Source organism: Heloderma suspectum, chromosome 3, assembly GCF_057233095.1.
Source record: "Heloderma suspectum isolate Gila_16-S chromosome 3, 16-S_ref, whole genome shotgun sequence".
NCBI classification, from domain to species: Eukaryota; Metazoa; Chordata; class Lepidosauria; order Squamata; family Helodermatidae; genus Heloderma; species Heloderma suspectum.
Window position 1 is genome coordinate 315,794,285 of NC_139460.1, and position 18,080 is coordinate 315,812,364.

At 41.0% G+C, this 18,080-nt stretch overlaps 2 protein-coding genes across 6 annotated transcripts in view; one reads left to right on the forward strand and one right to left on the reverse strand.

The window, feature by feature from the left end:
• Window positions 1-5,408, forward strand: part of FXR1 (FMR1 autosomal homolog 1) — a 56,384-nt gene extending 50,976 nt beyond the window's left edge. For 3 of the 4 annotated variants that reach the window (XM_084847570.1, XM_084847568.1, XM_084847569.1), the window contains exons 14-16: window positions 350-550; window positions 3,505-3,596; window positions 4,380-5,408. In XM_084847570.1, coding sequence (XP_084703696.1) covers window positions 350-550; window positions 3,505-3,596; window positions 4,380-4,550 — 464 coding nt within the window. In that variant the 3' untranslated portion in view covers window positions 4,551-5,408. Of the gene's footprint in view, window positions 1-349; window positions 551-1,523; window positions 1,605-3,504; window positions 3,597-4,379 lie in introns of all 4 variants that reach the window. The other variant, XM_084847571.1, reaches the window with a different exon arrangement.
• Window positions 4,993-17,610, reverse strand: DNAJC19 (DnaJ heat shock protein family (Hsp40) member C19). Of its 2 annotated transcripts, XM_084847573.1 has the most exons (7): window positions 17,454-17,610; window positions 15,085-15,199; window positions 14,911-14,962; window positions 11,879-11,952; window positions 11,304-11,380; window positions 8,711-8,781; window positions 4,993-8,043 (listed from the first exon to the last, which is right to left on the reverse strand). In XM_084847573.1, the coding sequence occupies exons 3-7, from the start codon at window positions 14,951-14,953 to the stop codon at window positions 7,973-7,975; spliced, it is 336 nt and encodes a 111-aa protein (XP_084703699.1). In that variant the 5' UTR covers window positions 14,954-14,962; window positions 15,085-15,199; window positions 17,454-17,610; the 3' UTR covers window positions 4,993-7,972. The 2 variants fall into 2 exon arrangements, with proteins under 2 accessions (XP_084703699.1, XP_084703698.1); XM_084847572.1 differs by lacking the exon at window positions 15,085-15,199 and having other exon boundaries at window positions 5,494-8,043.
• Between the last annotated feature and the right edge of the window lie 470 nt (window positions 17,611-18,080).

Consider the following 18,080-nt stretch of genomic DNA (forward strand, 5'->3'; position numbering starts at 1 on the left):
CAGGACTTGATTACACCCAAAGGTGTTTGAACACTTTGAGCCTGGGTGCGGCCATCGTCTTTCAGGTCTATGCTGTCCTCCCTTTCCCTCCTCTTTCAGAAGCTACGATAACTCCTCCTTTTCCTTCTGAGAACAACTTCTCCCAGATTTCCCTTAGTGGTCTGGCATCCTGTCTGGGCTAATTTGTTATTGAGGCCAAGAAGGAATGGCCCGTAGGATGTGTGTCCTGGATTAAACTATTATTTCCTCTTAACATTTCTAGTTAAAGTGTTAGATGAAAACAGAACAAAATGAACATGTACCATTACTGATCCTTATGTGATCTTTGTTCCTTTGTCATTTACTTTAGTGCTAAAAGATCCAGACAGCAACCCTTACAGTTTACTTGATAACACAGAGTCTGACCAGACTGCAGACACAGACGCGAGTGAATCACATCACAGCACTAACCGGCGCAGGCGATCCCGCAGACGAAGGACTGATGAAGATGCTGCCTTAATGGATGGGATGACAGAATCTGACACAGCATCAGTTAATGAAAATGGCTTAGGTATGTAAATAGCTTGTGGCAGAACTGAACGCACATTGCCTCCCAAAAATCTTACCAACCTGGTTCATTTTCTTAACTAGCCCCTTTATTCTATCTGCTTCCTAGTGCTTCAAGATACTGTCCTCATCTTTTGTGGTATTAATTTTAGCCCTATATTGGAGCCACAATACATTGGGGAAAATGGAATCCAGAAGGGCTATGAAAAGCTGAATTTCATTGGACTGTATTCTTAGAGATGACTTCTAGTAGAGCTGCATGGAGGCCCGTCTCTTGAATGGGTTAGATCACCGTATATATATCCAGTTTTAGCCTCCTAGGAATGGAATAACAGGGCATATGTTGAACTCATTTACAAGATGAGCTTCCATGTACACATCTACCACGAAGATCAATCAGCTTGAGTTGGGAAAGTCAGAGGAGCTAGCCCTTCATCTTTAGGAGCTTGGGCTTCTGTTTTAATAAAGTAAACACATGTGAAATTAACATCCCTTCTGCCTTTTCTAGGACTTGAGTTGTTGTCTTGCTGAAATTTGCTAAATGAACTTTGGAAAGAAGGAAGTTGAGGTCAGGACTCAGGAGAAGAACTCAGGTTTCTTGCTCCTTTAAGGCTGTGATCCCAAACATGCTAAAAAATCAGTAGGACTTGTATATATGTGGTTTGAGGACTGAAGTGTATGCTATGCATCCAAGAACAGCCATTTTGTGATAGCATGCTGTTTATGCAAATCACACTAAGGAAAAATCTTTCTAACGAGATAGGGAATTAATTCTGTAGGCCCATGTTTAACTTTCGGTATACCAACTTAAACACAGACTTAGGTTGTTGCTCTTTCAGTCCCCAGATGTATAGAACTGCAGTGCTTTTAACCATTCAGAAGACTTTTTCCTTTGAATGTGTTTTGGGTTGGGCACTAAACTGCCAACAAAACAATTTATCACTGAGATGGTTCATGGTAAAACTTTGCCATTGCAGATGATAGAGACAAAAAACCCCAGCGACGCAATCGTAGTCGCAGGCGTCGCTTCAGGGGTCAGGCAGAAGATAGACAGCCAGGTAATTTGAGTGGAGAGGTGGACCACCTCAGGTCACAAGCATGAAGGAATGCTCTATGTCTGCTGTTGTGTACCTCCTAAACATATGTAAAGCTGCTTTTGGAAATAATTATTGCTTAATAACTAATCAAATTGCAGGATGAGAAACTGTCAGCAGGATGTCTTCTGGTTTTATAACATTTATGAAATGAATGTTGGTGCTTTTTACCTTGTGTACTTCCAGTGGAAATGCCATTAAAATTAGAGGACAAATATCCATGGATGTCAGCGATGGAAGATTATGTCAGATTGGTAGCAACATTACCAGATAGTCTCTCTTTCTTGGCCCTTCTGGCATCTATTCTTCTTAGTAACAGAGATGCTAGCCAGGTTACTAGTGCTCTAGCATACCAGTATGGGGGAACTTGCATGGCACCTGCCTGTCTTATACTTTGAATCAATCTGATGACCTCCAGTCCCTTGCTTTTAAGGACACTAGGAATCACAGTTGAATTAAAACAAAAATAGTTGCATGTTCTTGTTTGGTATTGTAGTTTGATGCATTTCTTTAATGTCTACTAACACCTTACATATTTTAAAGGTATAATGGCTCTCTCAGTATGGCTCTTTGTTGTGCCCATAAATACCTTAGCTAAGTAACTAAGTATTGTTATGTGTCCACTAAAATGTTTCTGTATTTTAGTAAACTAATGATTTGTGATAGTGTTATCTCTTTGTGCCTTCAGTAGCTTTTGAACAATTGAGAAACACAATATATTATGATACTGCAAAATATTGCATGGAGCACATGATCTTGATCAGTAAGAGCTAGTGTCTGGTCATCTTAGTGCTATGAAGCACCTCCAGAAACCTAGGTGTGTGTGAACTGGCAGATGTTTTTGGGTGACATGGCAGTCATCCACACAGATGTGTCCCCTCTCATAAATAGTAGCCCATTCCAGATTAGACTGTGTTGTGACATTCTCCTTCAGTCCAGGGCAGCTGCACTGCACTCTTCTCCCCTGTCTCCCTCTCCAACATCCTGGTTGTGTATGTAGTCAAAAGGAGAAAGCAATCCACAGTGCTCCCCACCTGTGGATATTTTTTTAAGGCAAACAGAACTGGTTGCAATACAGCTTTGCAGCACCATACATGATAGTTACATTAAGCAGTAACAGCAAACTGCCTTGGAGCTCTACTCTGAAGGATCTCAATCTGGGCCGCCACTCAGACCCTGGGATATGTATCTGGATCACAACCAGATTGTCTGACCCAGCCCACCACTTTTCTCCCAGCTGGGTCCAAGATAAATTGTTAATTGTTTTCAAGGCTTCTTTTCAAAATCCAACTAATTTTAAGTCTCCTTCAGGCTTTTCACACTCTTTGAAGAATATAATTGAGACAAAGTTGTAAGCAGTACCATAGCTGCCCAGCCCTTCTCTGATCATAAAAGCCATAAACAAAATCCTCTTCTGTTAAAGACTGCTAAAATATGCTGAAATTAAAGGGATGAATAGGTAGACCCCTTAAAAACAAGTACTTATTAACTTAATTAGGATTAGTTCTGAGTAAGAAGCTTCAGGATAAGGCCTGAGGTCTTCTGTTTTTGATTGCTTCAAACTAGAATAGAATTTGAGTAACTTGACAAATGATTCTGTTTAAGAACCCTTCAAAGATCAGCCATATACGAAATGTTGAAATCCCTAAATCCGAGGATCATGTGTTCTGTATTCTGTGCACACAACAGGCATTAGAATGGTGCTTGCTTTGTGCCACCAAGCAACTACTCCTGAAAGTTGGAGCTAGTGTTGGCAGGCAAGGATACAGACACTGAGGCATCTACCTAATTGGCCTTTTTGGATTGCAGCCAGTGATCACTCAGTTTTTAAACGTAATTTTAAAAATACTTTTTCTCTTTACAGTAACAGTTGCTGATTATATATCAAGAGCAGAATCTCAGAGTAGACAAAGAAACCTCCCAAGGGAAACACTGGCCAAAAACAAGAAAGAAATGGTAAGGAAAGAAATATACAGTGGTACATTCATTAAAATGTTTGGTTTTTTCCCCATTTATAGAATTATTTAAAAATATTGCACAAGACAGCTATTGATTTGTACCAACACCAAGGGAATGTGACAGGTCAATCAATGTGGTGCTCAGATACGTGCTGGCACAATAGAGAAATTCTTGTGTTGTACATCTGTATCTTGTGCCAGCATACGTCCTTCTGTTGATTTGTGTAGGGGTTTCACTGCTAGGACCATATAGATTACTAAATCCATCCCTATGTGTTGACAAAGTTTTGCCAGCATATTGCCTCTAGGGGGTTCGTGTGAGGAAGAATGACGGCATGCCACCATTTTACTATTGGTGAATTTTGGCAAAAGTATCTTGGTTAAATATATACAATTTATCCTGATCACATATTTCCACCTACATTGTGTAAGAATGGAGGTCAACTGGCTACACCTTCGCTTCCTCATACGTAATAATTCATATATAGTATCAAATTGCCTTATGTAACAATTATTTTAATAGGATTTTAAAAGGAGTGCCTCAGAACTTAAAGATAAACTTGATGAGCAGACTTTGTAGGTAGAACATAGATGACTGGATGTAAAAATATTAACTATTGTATTTAAAATGTGTTTTTAACATAGCTACCCCTCTGGGAATTTGATACTGTCTGTAGATTTTCTTGCAGTGCCTGAATTTGGAAATAAGGGAAAGTATAAGCTTATGCTATAATAATTTGCAAGTGGCTCTGTCACTAAATATTGCCTTCTTCTTTAAAAGGCAAAAGATGTGATTGAAGAAGTTGGCCTTCCTGAAAAGGCCATAAATGGCCCTGCAGTTGTTTCTGGGACTGAACCATTAAAGCTGCAGCATGGTCCTGAAGAAAGGCCTATTACTGTACAAGAAGATAGAAATAAACAGGAAGAAGCGGTGTTGAATGGTGTTTCATAAACAAGAGTTCCTAGTTTACAGTTCTTTTACATTACATTTTACAATAGTGCTTGTATAAGCTTGCCAAAGATAGAATATGGATCGCGAGTTGTGACACCGCACTTTCAGTTCCTCCATTTTGGAAAACAGAATGGGGAGGGATCCTGAAGAAATCCAATGTTGAACATACCTTGACACCTACTGTGTTATAAATATCATCAGATGTGCCTTGAGAATAGTAAATGTAACATTTAAATAAAAACAAATTGCTGGCTATAGGAAATGTTATTTTGTTTTCAAAATATGGCAGAGATGTGGGGGGATCCCTAACGTAACCTTCTTTATGAAAGCATTAGCTGCTTTTGTTACATTTTTAATAATATGCAACCACTTCTTCACCTGAGGAAAACTAGAAAAAATGCAGTCTAAAATATTTTGCACTGAATTGTAATTTCTCCATTAGTTTAGTCTGGAAACTGGTCTGTTTTAATACATGTTTTTTAAATGCTGTATGTAGTGGGGGAAAACTGCAGACCACTGGAATACATTTATTAAATTCTCAATCTGCAGGGATATTGGGTGACATTGGCAGCGACTGTTCTACATTGAGGCTTTGTTTGATTTATTTATTAAACTGTACAGTATTTAAAAATCAAACATAGCTTTAGTCAAAACACTTAAGCTGAATTAGTCATGTCCATTAAGACATAACCAGTACTACTGAAAAGATCAATTTCCAGAAAGTTTATTCTGTATAAACTACATACGTTAGTCCTTAGAGTATTTTTATTTTTGTTTTGGTTGTTTGATGTGCAATATGTTTTTTGTATGCTGGTAGAAAAATAAATAAACTTTGATCTTCCATTGGTTGATCCTTAAGTACTTGCCACAGTCATTAATCTTTTAAAGATTTAAAATCAAAGTGCTATTTGACATGGCTACTACCACTGTGGGGTCAAATGAGGTGCGATAGCAAATTTGTGATTAGATTGCCCTTTGTTTTCTTAAACGTTCAAATGCTGCAAGGAGGAATTCCTTCCCCATACCAATATCCTGATCTAAATGCTTCCTTCCTCCCTGCAGCGCAGCAGCTATTTATCACATGGGGGAAAACAGCTGCAGCAGGGGGCAATTTAGATTAGTAGGGAATAGTTAAACCTTTGCCCCAAGCAGGTTTCCTCTGATTTGAAATATTGTTTAAAAACAATAACTGGAGATCCACTCTCAGATTTTCTGCTATATTGTCTAGTTTGATCCTAAAAGCAATCTGTACCTTAGGGGGAAAAGATTTTCACCTATAATTAAGGTGAACAGCCTTGAGTTACTTGCATGCTTGTTTGTGCACGCTAAGACAATTGTCCATATGCAGGAAACGGAACAAGAGCAAGCTATCTTGCATCTGAATGGGATAACATATTTAGTTCCATGTGTTATCCTGTCAATGTGGACATGTTTCCCATACAGCCCATTCCTCCTCTCATATGATTAAAAATCTTTATCCACAATCACTAAACTAGAGCAAATGAGTGGAATCAGATTGCTTCCTTGCCTTTGCTGTTGAACAGTTTCTTCACTTCACCCCTTCTATGGCTGGTAGGAACAACTGATACGTGGGTATTCTTGGGTGGTTTTAGTTTAATGTTTAAGCAGAAGTGAAACCAAGGCAGCTCCCCGCCCTTAACAAATGCTTACTGATGTGGATGTTCAAGCTTGTCTAGCTGAGAGACTACAGCCCTCCAGAAGAAGAAGCACCTTTTTCTCTCATGCCTGGATTCTGCTCCAGCTGAGAACCCTCTCTCCAGCTACAAACTGCCATCGCTGAGGCTACCAGAGGGAGAAGCAGTAGCCCTTCCATTGTACTTAGATCCAACTCAGTGACCTTCTGAACTTTGTAACACAGCATCTACTACACATGTGCTGTTTTCCTTTTCCTACCCACTCCCTTTTCTCACGAGTCTTTTAGACTGTAAGCCTGCAGGCAGGGACTATCCTGTTTCTGATCTTTCTAAGTTGCTCTGAGAGCCTTTTCAGCTGAAGAGGGGGGGTAACAGTAATACCATCACTAAAAATCTTGCCCTGGGATACCTAGACACCACAAGTTCTTTTCTGCATCAGTCCAACAGCTGCCTTGTTCACAGCACAATACTAGGGGAATGTCTGCTGCCTTTAGGAATGAACTGTGCAATCTAGTATGAGCTTGAATTTGTGGCATATATGAAAATAAGGACTGAAATCTGTAAACTAGACTTGCCATAACAGAGCAGGATAAGTATCTATACAAGAATTAAACTCAGTTGTATTTCTCTACAGGACTTGTACAACTATAGAACATGGTAGTTTGAATTTAAAGGCAAATGTTTCTAGCATAGTTTTAAAGGTAAACTTTCTAATGGGGGAGGCCTTATTCAGTAAGTTGTAGTACTTCACTCTGTCTATGGCTGCCTTATTCCTGCTCCTTTCCCCTTGCGTTCATTAAAAGTTTCATGTTCAAAACTGAGATCATGTGAGAGCAGAGAACATCGTTCAGATTATAAAGCTTTTCTTGGTGTAAAGAATGCACAGTACTTTGAGTCAGTTGAAAGTGTATACTTTAAAGCAGGAGGGGCCAAATTGCCCCTCACCTATTAACACTGCCCCCGCCCTTTTTCCATGCTGAGAGAGGGACTTGGCCAGCACTGGGAGGAGCCAGTGCCATCCCAATTGGGAGGGGGAATCTCCACTGTTATTTCCGATCAGAGATCCCAACAGGGATTCCTCCAAGGGATGAGCCTAGAGGAATCCAGGGAGGCTGTATGGGCCAGACATTCTCCTTCCTTGCTTTAAAGGCTGCACAAGAATGCTGAGTTGACCAACTTAGTCTGTATCCCCAGCTGCTGCTTGGGAGACCAATGGGAAAAGTGAATATCTTGTCACAAGCCTGGTTTTGGCTAATCTGAGATTACTTTAACAATTTTATTGCTCAGAAACCATGACAATTATAAAAATGCTGAAAGGATCAAATTGGAGTATGCTAGATAGGAGGTCCATGATAAGATGATTCATACCACTGTCCACACTTTACCTGATGAGGAAAACGTCACATGATAAAACTCAAACAGGTGTTGTTGACCCAGTCATGGATGTCAGCATTATCTTGCTATTGTTGACAGCCTAAATCATGGCAGCATGAAATTCAGACACCAGCATCTGATTAATCAAACTGGCCAATACTTTGGAAAGCCTGCACATATCTTAGCATGAATCAACCCACTGCCCCACACCTTCTTTACTCTTTTACTGGAAGTTGTATTTAAGATTCAATTCTGAAAATAATCAAAGGGGCATATGACTGCCACTGGAACAAGAAATTCATCTTGGTACATATCATATGCTCATCTTTTGTTGATGTCTTTGGGTGATTTTTTAAAAATATACTCTTAAGTCATTGATCAGGTGATGTGTTTTCACTTCTTAGCTTGACCTTCCAGTAAGTCTTTAGCTTCATTGATTTTGGCCGCAACATATGGAGACCCACCTAGCAAAGAGGAAAATATGGATGTCATACTCCACGAAAAGGAATATTTGTCCCATCCTTTTGGCACATGCACTATACATTTATGTATGACTATTCAAATAAAAAATATTTTGGAGTGTTAGGCATAGGGAAAACACTCAGAATGACAAAATCCCTTCTGTCAAGACATTTTATCATGTAAAAAAAATGGGTAGTATCCAATGCGATACTACTGCTAATGTAAATTACATTGTGCTAGCATAAATGACCTCTAGTGCAACACCAATAGCGTTTGCTGGTGCAATGGGTTTTCTGGGAAACTTGTCACGCCAGGGAATGCTATTAGAATGCTAGAGCTCATATACGTTAGCGTGATGTAATTTATGTTAGTGGTAGTGTTGCACTGGATACTGCTTGCTACCCAAAGTACCTGACCGTATAACAATGGTACTGAAAATAAGGAGGCCTTTCCAGACTTATCAGAAAACCCCAAAACTTTTCCCTTAGCTCTACATTTGCATGGCCTTCAAAAGAACTATGCAGGGCTAGGAAAGTAAAGCCCAGGGTCGAAGCCACCCCCTAATGGCTTCTTGTCTGGCCCCATAGCATAGCCCTATTCTAGATGAGCAGGGGGAATGTTTTAGTACATTCATGTCAAAGAGAACTTGTTTTTTCTGATATGATTTACCTTTGTCAGGATGATTCAGAAGCATGATTCGTCTGTGAGCTTCTCTGATTTTTCCTTTATTAGCTGTAGGACTAATAGTTTAAAAAAAAGATGAAGATCAATTCCATCTTCAAAAGCTTATGTGAAAAAATAGCTACCTTTGGATAGTTCTATCTGTGTCAGGGCTGAGCTGCTTCTTTGGGTGATAGAGATAGATTCCCCATCCCCACTAGCATTACCTACAGTCATGTAAAAAACGTACACCCTCTTTGAGTTCTATGGTTTTACGTATCAGAACATAATGAGTATCATCTGGTCCTTAGCAGGTCTTAAAATTCGGTAAATACAACCTCAGATGAACAACAACATATGACATATTACACCATGTCATTATTTATTTTACAGAAATAAAGCCAAAATGGAGAAGCCATGTGTGAAAAACTAAGTACACCCTTACTGCTTCCATGGGTATGAAGAGGCTAAGTAGCAGCCAGGTGCTGCTAATCAAACACCCTTGATTAATGGATCATCAGCAAGTGTGACCGCCTCTATAAAAGCTGAAGTCTCAGGAGTTTGCTGGTCTTGAGCATTCAGGTGTGTGTTAACACAACACCAAAGAGTAAAGACATCAGCAAGGATCTTAGAGAAGCAATTGCTGCTGCCCATCAGTCTGGGAAGGGTTGTTAGGCCATTTCCAAACAATTTAAAGTCGATCATTCTACAGTGAGGAAGATTATTCACAAGTGGAAAACATTCAAGACAATTGCCAATCTTCCCAGGAGTGGACGTCCCAGCAAATTCACCCCAAGGGCAGACCATGCAATGCTCAGAGAAATTGCAAAACATCTAAGAGTTACATCGCAGACTCTACAGGCCTCAGTTAGCATGTTAAATGTTGAAGTTCATGACAGTACAATTAGAAAAAGACTGAACAAGTATGGTTTGTTTGGAAGGGTTGCCAGAAGAAATCCTCTTCTCTCTAAAAAGAACATGGCAGCATGGCTTAGGTTTGCAAAGGTGCATCTGAACAAATCACAAGACTTCTGGAACAATGTCCTTTGGACGGGCAAGACCAAAGCGGAGATGTTTGGCCATAATGCACAGCGCCACATTTGGCGAAAACCAAACACAGCATATCAGCACAAACATCTCATACCAACTGTCAAGCACGGTGGTGGAGGGGTGATGATTTGGGTTTGTTTTGCAGCCACAGGACCTGGGCACCTTGCAGTCATTGAGTTGACCATGACCTCCTCTGTATACCAAAGCATTCTAGAGTCAAATGTGAGGCCATCTGTTCGACAGCTAAAGCTTGGCCGAAATTGGGTCATGCAACAGGACAATGATCCCAAGCACACCAGCAAATCTACAACAGAATGGCTGAAAAAGAAAAGAATCAAGGTGTTGCAATGGCCCAGTTAAAGTCCAGATCTCAACCCGATTGAAATGCTGTGGTGGGACCTTAAGAGAGCTGTGCATAAACAAATGCCTGCAAACCTCAATGAACTGAAGCAATGATGTAAAGAAGAGTAGGCCAAAATTCCTCCACAATGATGTGAGAGGCTGATAAAATCATACAGAAAATTATTACTTCAAGTTATTGCTGCTAAAGGTGGTTCTACAAGCTACTGAATCATAAGGTGTACTTAGTTTTTCACACATGGCTTCTCCATTTTGGCTTTATTTCTGTAAAATAAATAATGACACGGTGTAATATGTCATGTGTTGTTGTTCATCTGAGGTTGTATTTACCGAATTTTAAGACCTGCTAAGGACCAGATGATTTTTATTATGTCCTGATACGTAAAACCATAAAACTCAAAGAGGGTGTACTTTCTTTTTCACATGACTGTAAGCCCACTCACATCAGACATTGCAGCATGACTATTAATGGGAAAAATTATACAGCATTCTTGCAGTCTGTAACCAAGAATTTGCAAGCTACACAATAAATATTTCGACAATTCTAGCAGCAGATACAAATAAATAGCCAATTCTACTTGATTAGTCTGCAACAATGTGGACAGATAAAGATATTCATTCTCTCTTGCTCATGTACTGCACAGTGAAAGGTCAATTCCTCACAATCACCCACACCTCTCCCCAACTCATTTGCCTGAGAGCTCTGTAGATGGCAAAATTCAAATGATCAAGCTGAGGGGTTCTGAAGATTTACCACCCACCTTGGACTCAGTCAAAATACTAATTCAGGGACCCTTGTCATTAGCAGTACTGATATTAAGGGTGGCTGTTGTGGTCTGACCCAAGTTACAGCACTTACTTCAGACAGAGTGAAGTATAGAAAAAGCACATGGTAATTGTCTACATAAAGTTACGTAACTTCTACATAAAGTTATACAGACTGGAATGTTTCCTGCTCTTCAACTATACAAGTCCTAAATTTAACACACCAAATTTAGGTATGTTAAATTATGTCAACATAATTATGTTAACATACTATTAACGTATTATGTTAACATACTAGGACATTAGGTATGTCCTAAATTTAACATACCAAAGCCCAGTAAAAAGGAAGGTCACTAGGACCTGTTGGGTCCTGCATATTTGGAAAATGGGCCCCTTAAACTTGAAATTGTTTTTTGTGTTTTTTTACCTCACTCCTAATATTAAAGCAGCTTCTCGCCTGCTCATTTTGGGTTCGAATCCTCCTCTGTAATAACCACTGAAGGTCTGTAATAAGATAAATTGGTATTTAAAAAGTGTTAAACAAAGTTACCACCAATTTGCGAGAGGACTTAAAATCCAGACCACTGTACTTGTGCCAAAGAGCATTCTACAATACTGGGTAAATCAGCCTTTCCACTCCTAATGGAGTAGAATTAGCCGCCTTGAGTGCCATTTTCTTGGTAGAAAGGTGGGGTACCAATCAAATCAATAAATAATGCCCTCCCCGTCACCTCAGATTATGACACCCAACCCTTCTTTCCTAGTTCAAGAGTAAAAATATTTCTACAAAACAGAGCGAACAAATGCATATATGCCTGATTTTCATATCTTCTAATTGCCAAGTGTGGTTTGTGATGGACAAATGTAGGATTATGTTAAAGCATAAGAATCACACAATCCTTCGTTAGTGAGCTGCTTTAGCCCACTGTCACATAAAGGGCTACGGCAAGGAAAGAAAAAAATACTCTTGCTGCAAAAGAAAATTGAATAAAACAAACTCACAGCTTTTGGCAGTGACTGAAGAGCTTGCTTTACTTGTGGCTCCATTTGCTTCATTGCTTGCAGTGCATAACGACCTCGAAGAAAGGGAAGAATTCCAATTCAGCTACTTAGAGACTGATCTGCAGGTTCTTCTGGCGCAGCTGGCCAGCACTGCATGCCCAGGAGAGATTGGACGAGATGCAGTGCCTCCAGAGGCTGGCTTCCTACTGGTGCAATAGGCTGAAGAGGGTGCAGACATAGGTATAGTAATTTCTCCCTATTCCCAGCCTATAATTTGCTGCTTCTTCCTGGAAACTCTGTAGGAGTGCTTATGGCAACCATAGCATGAGGAGCAGATCTGAATCGTCTTCCTATAGCTCTTGCACAGATACATGTATACTTCTTGAACTTATTATCACATTTATATCCTGCCATTTTTCCTCTTTTAAGGAACCCAAGGTGGCTTACATGTTCTTCCTTCTCTCCATTTTATCCTCACAACAACCCTGCGAGGTGGGTTAGGCTGAGAGTCAGTGAGTGGCCCAAAGTCACTCAGTGAACTTCATAGCCAAGTGGGGACTATAACCTGGATCTCCTGAATTCACACACTACTTTTGAAGACTCTAATATTCCTCAATCAAACCATAAACACACAGGAATCTCTACAGCTTCCTGGGCCAATTCATCCCTCTAATGTTTTCCCCATCCTTAGAGCCTCCAGATTATTAAAATCAAGGATGGGCTACATGCAGCTGTTGGGCCATGTAGAGCCCTCAACCAATTTTTCTATTACCCTAAAGGCCTTTCAAAATCAAGTCTTATTTTTGTTTACATTCTACTACTCTAATTGTAGAGATAAAACTTGAGACGGGAATGACAGTGTACTGTAAAACTTCAGAAAACCAGCAAAGGGAAGCCCAAATTAACTTTAATGATCTTGAGATATATGGAATCAAGACCATTTAGGATTGTTTCACAAATAAGTGAAATATCTTCTTGTGCAAAATAATGAATCATACCCTATACTTGAGAGATTGCATCTTCCCACATGCTTACAATTTCTAATACTACGCAGGGAGCACTTCTCTGAAAATACTTTCTATGCACTATGATTCTGCAAAACAAAGGTAGCTGCTCTTCTACAGAATTCCCTTCTTCTGGAAGGTCATTAAAGTGCCAGCAGCTTCAAGAAAAAAATTAAAACCATAGACACTTGTAATATCAGAATCAAGCAAGGGTGATATGATTTAAATGCAAGATTCTCAAACTGTCAGATCAGGATCCCGTGGGGTGATGCTGGGAGACTGGGAGTTGCCCTCTGCTGTCAGGAGTGGTAGATAGGGCATCCACTCTCCTTTGTTGCTCCAAGAACCTGAACAGAAACTCTGCATGTAATAGTTAAGAGAAATTAATTGCTAAATTTCTGTCAGTTAAGTCAATCCCTACGAGGCCTGCTATCAGGCAAGAAAGCAAGGGTGACAAGTTGAAGAAAAGGGGTAATACACCTGTTAATAAGAGATTTGGGGCAAGGTGTCACCTGTACGCTGATGACACCCAGCTCTATTTCTCTATGACACCTGAATCAGGAGAGGCCATGCACGTTCTGAAACAGTGACTGGATGCAGTTATGGCTTGGATGAGGGCTAATAAACTGAAGCTGAATCCTGGTAAGATAGAAACCCTACGGGTTGGCAGTTCCCAGGTCCGGTAATTGGGCTGTTCGCCTGTTCTATATGGGGTTGCACTCCCTCTGAAGGAGCAGGAATGTAGTCTGGGGGTGCCCCTGGATCCATCTTTGTCACTGGAGGCCCAGGTGATGTCAGTGGCCCGGAGTGCCCATTACCAACTTTGGTTGGTATGCCAACTATGCCTGTTCCTGGATAGAGATAGCCTAGTCACAGACTGGTAACTTCACAATTAGACTACTACAATGCGCTCTATGTAAGGTTGCCCCTGTGCATGGTTCAGAAGCTACAGCTAGTGCAGAATGCAGCAGCTAGGGACACCCAGCAATGCTCATATAACACATGTGTTAAAAGAATGCACTGACTGCCTATTAGCTACTGAGCCACATACAAAGTTATGTTATTGTCATACAAAGCCCTAAATAACTAGGGACCAGGATACCTAGCAGACTGCCTTCACACACACACACACACACACACACACCCAGCTGACCTTTAGGAGCATCAGTGGAGGCTTTGCTGGTCATTCTGAAATTAATGGAATGTCACCACGCAATACCTTTATGGCGGGCCTTCTGGGTAGGGGCACCCACCATTTGGAAACCCTCCTGTGCAGTTCGGGAGGTGAAAAATGTGGCATCTTTCAAACGCCTCCTGAAAGTGCACTTGTTCACCCAGGTTTTCCCTGGATTGCAATTAAATTAATCATGCTGCTTCATCGTACTGCCCTTTGTATTGTTTTTATTGTAATTGGAATGTTATGTTTTTAATATTTAATGTTGTGATTTTAACATTTATATGTGAACTGCTTAAGGATTTTATTATATTTAGCGGTATATAAATATCACAAATAAATACATAAATAAACAATATAATCTTTAATAGCAATTTGCCACAAGTCACAGATTTTCATGTACAGGAGCCACCTGTATTCCATTGTATGTGAGAATCTCCACACACTCACCTTTGTGTACTGGAACACAGATTACATTTAGTAGGAAGCCCAAGTTCAAAGAGTTTGAGAAACACTAATTTAGGGCAAACATAGTTTTAGATTTAGTACAATACACCTGCTATTCCTAAATAATGAGGTACCCAAACTGAGCTCGCAATAAAGGATGTGATAGAAACGGAAATGTATAAAATAATTTGGTACTTGTAAGATTTCTCCAAAAAAGGAGAGAAGAATTCCACAACATACCACTAAAAATATATAATTATCCACTGCCTTTCTAGTCATGAAAGCTATCCTGTGTAGCCCTTGGAGACTAACGTGCTACCCAGGCCTGGACTGTAATGATACTATCAATTTACACTGTAACACTACTAAAAGTAGTCAGAAATAAAGCATGCAATCCAAATACAAACCTACGTATCCAGCAGCAGCAATTGTCAGACCAACGGCTATCATAGTACTAGCCTAAAAAATAAAAAGGGCAGGGGGAAGCAATACCATAAAATGAAAAAGTAATCATTTCTGTACACTGAGTATAGGTACTATTGGACTCAGATGGTTTGAGATATAAAAAGAAAAACAATAACCTGAACTAAAATGGATGGGATGCAGATTGATCACACATTACAGAGAGCCTTAACTGGTAACTTTCAACTTCTTCTTGCATTTGAAACCACACACAGCATACTGTCAACAGGTATTCTAAGGGTAGAAAAGAAATCATGCAGCATAGATATGTGCAATTACTAAAACAAAATTACTGATTTTGAGGTGGCACCTGGTCATACCTTTTTCAGTCTGGTCATTCTATGGTCACATATTCAATATCATTTAACATAGATTTTGTTAGCCTTTAATCATATGTTTTGCACATGTAGGTTTCCTTTATACGTTTTTGTAGCTGTGTTGGAACTGCTTTTCCATGATGCTCTCACATGCAGCTGAATGACTTCAAGTACCAATTCTGTGGGAAAGACCTATTTGATAATCACCACCACCATGGTTATATCATTCAGAGGCAGCTCTGGTAATGGGAGTGCATCATGGAAATGCAGCTCTTGTGCAGCTACAGGAGCATATAAAAGATAGAATAGTGTCTGAATGATGGTGGGATGGGTTTCTTCCCTGCTCCCATTATTTCAACTCACACTGCATACATGAGGCTTCTATTTTTATTTAATACTGTCATTATGGCTAGAATAAAATGACTTCATGGGATTGTTCAAGCACTGCCATTTTGGGTTTTTCCACCGATCTTGAACTTTTTGCCCTCATCTTGTACCTGACCAAACTACTGAAGTCTCAAGCGGATGATGCACCTGAATTCAACAAATCTATATCTAGAGAGGTAGTAGTTCTATCAGGTTAAGATCTGTGTGACTGAATATTTAAGAACATAACAAGAGCCATGATGGATGAGACCTTAGATTTGTCTAGCCCAGCAGTCTGTTTCCACAATGGCCATACCAGATGCTTATGGGAAGCCCACAAGCAGGATATAAGCTCAACAACACTTTCCTGCTTGTGTTCTACAGCAATTGGTACTGAGAGGCATACTGCCTATGATACTGAAAATAATACATGACCATCACTGACAGCCTTATCGTCCATGAATCTGTCTAATCCCCTTTTAAAGCCAACCAGGTTGGTGGCCATCACTATATCTTGTGAAAGTAAATCCCATAGTTTAATTATGCACTGTGTGAAGAATACTTCCTTGTAACTGTCCTGAGTCTCCCACCATTCAGCTTCGCTGGATAACCCTGAAAAACTTCTCCCTATCCACTTTCTTCACACCCTGCATAATTTAATACACTGCTATCATGTCCCTCCCCCTTTACTCGCCTTTTTTTCTAAGGTAAAGAACCCCAAATGTTGTAACCTTTCCTCATAGGGGAGTTGCTTCAGCCCCTTGATCACCTGTTTTCAGAGCCTTTTCCACTCTTTAAGAAAATAACAATCACCTTTACAGATTAGAAAAACTATTTCCAATTGTGGCAAGCCAGATGCCCCAGGACACTCTCAAACAGTTCATATGGACAAAACTTGTGGCTAAAGGTGAACAAAATCTATGTTAAATGATACTGTGACCATAGAATGACCAGATTGAAAAAGGTATGACCAGGCGCCTTCCACCTCAAAATGTGGCACTCAAAAGAGACAATGCCTATGAATAAGGAGATTCCGTTTAGCTAGCATGACTAATAGCCAATGACATTCTTTAGACAAACACGATCGTGCCTAGACATAATATTTGCTCCTTCTTTCTTCATAGAGTGTATGCTCATGATAACGCATTATTTTATTTATTAATTATAATTTTAATCTTCCAGCAAGTATTATAAAGATGGGAAATCCTAACTCCCTCTCTTTCTCAGAGCAACAGGGAAATTTAAGAAAGATGGGCGACACTTCTAAACAAAACAGCTAGTGTGTTATTAATCTAGTTTGACCATTATAAACGGGAAGGCACAGTGGCGACTATTAATCCAGATCCGCACTACTCCAGACTACAGCTGCAATCTTGTGCATACTTACTTGGCAGTAAAGTCTCACTAGCCTTAATGGGGATTCACTGCTGAGTAAACATGCGCACGGTATTGAGCTGCAAGGCTCCAGTCCTAGGCGAAGTCATGTAGGAGTAAGCTACACTGCATGGTGCGGCTTACTTCCGTGTAATATCGTGCGTGTACGGGTGGGCATGCTCTCCGCTCCCAGCTCCTCAAACTGGAAGGGCACATTATGCACGCGCGCACACGTGTCGGTAAGACGGCCATCACCCGTTCTCCTCAACGAGGCAGGAAGGGTTCTCCCGCGGAAAGGGCGAACTGCGAGGGAGAAGCGACAGGCTGCCGCAGCCTCACGAGCCCACCCCGGACCCCCCGCCTGGCAGGGGCTGACCGCCTGCTACAGTACAAGGAGAACCAAGGGCGCGGCAGTTCTCCCGCACACTCACCATGGCTCCCGTGCGCCTCCGCCGACGCGTGTGAGGAGAATGGGGCGTGGGGTATCGGGGGGGGGGGGAGAATCTGCTCGAGCCGACACGAGCCGGGCCCAGCCTCGGAGCGCACGACCCCGGCCGCCCTTCCCTCTCTCCTCAGAAGCCCTGCCGTAAAGCGAACAGAGGCCCCGAGCTTGTCGTAAAACAGCAACGCCTCCTCCCCCCCCCCCCCCGGCCGAGGTGAGAAGCGGCAGAGGCGCGCGCGCTGCAGGCCTGGCGGCACTTTCGGCAGGAGGGAGGGAGGTTCTCCTCAGCGGCGTGAGGGGGCGGATTTGTTTTCTGCGAACCATTTTTTTTTTTTTTTTTGGGGGGGGGGAGACACACAAACAAAAAGGTAGAACTCTAGTTAGCTTAGCAAGTTCTGAATGTACATAGTGGCTTCAAGATATATAGGTACGAGTGCGCGCAGTGTTTTATTTATGTATTTACAGTTATTTTTAGGCCGCCTTGAAGGATGAAACCAGTACGTGTGTGTGTGTGTGTGTGTATCTCTTACACACACACGTAGATAGATATACACACGCACACAAACATCCGAGTAAAGCTTTCCTCTCCCATCACGATTCGTTTCACTTGCGTATT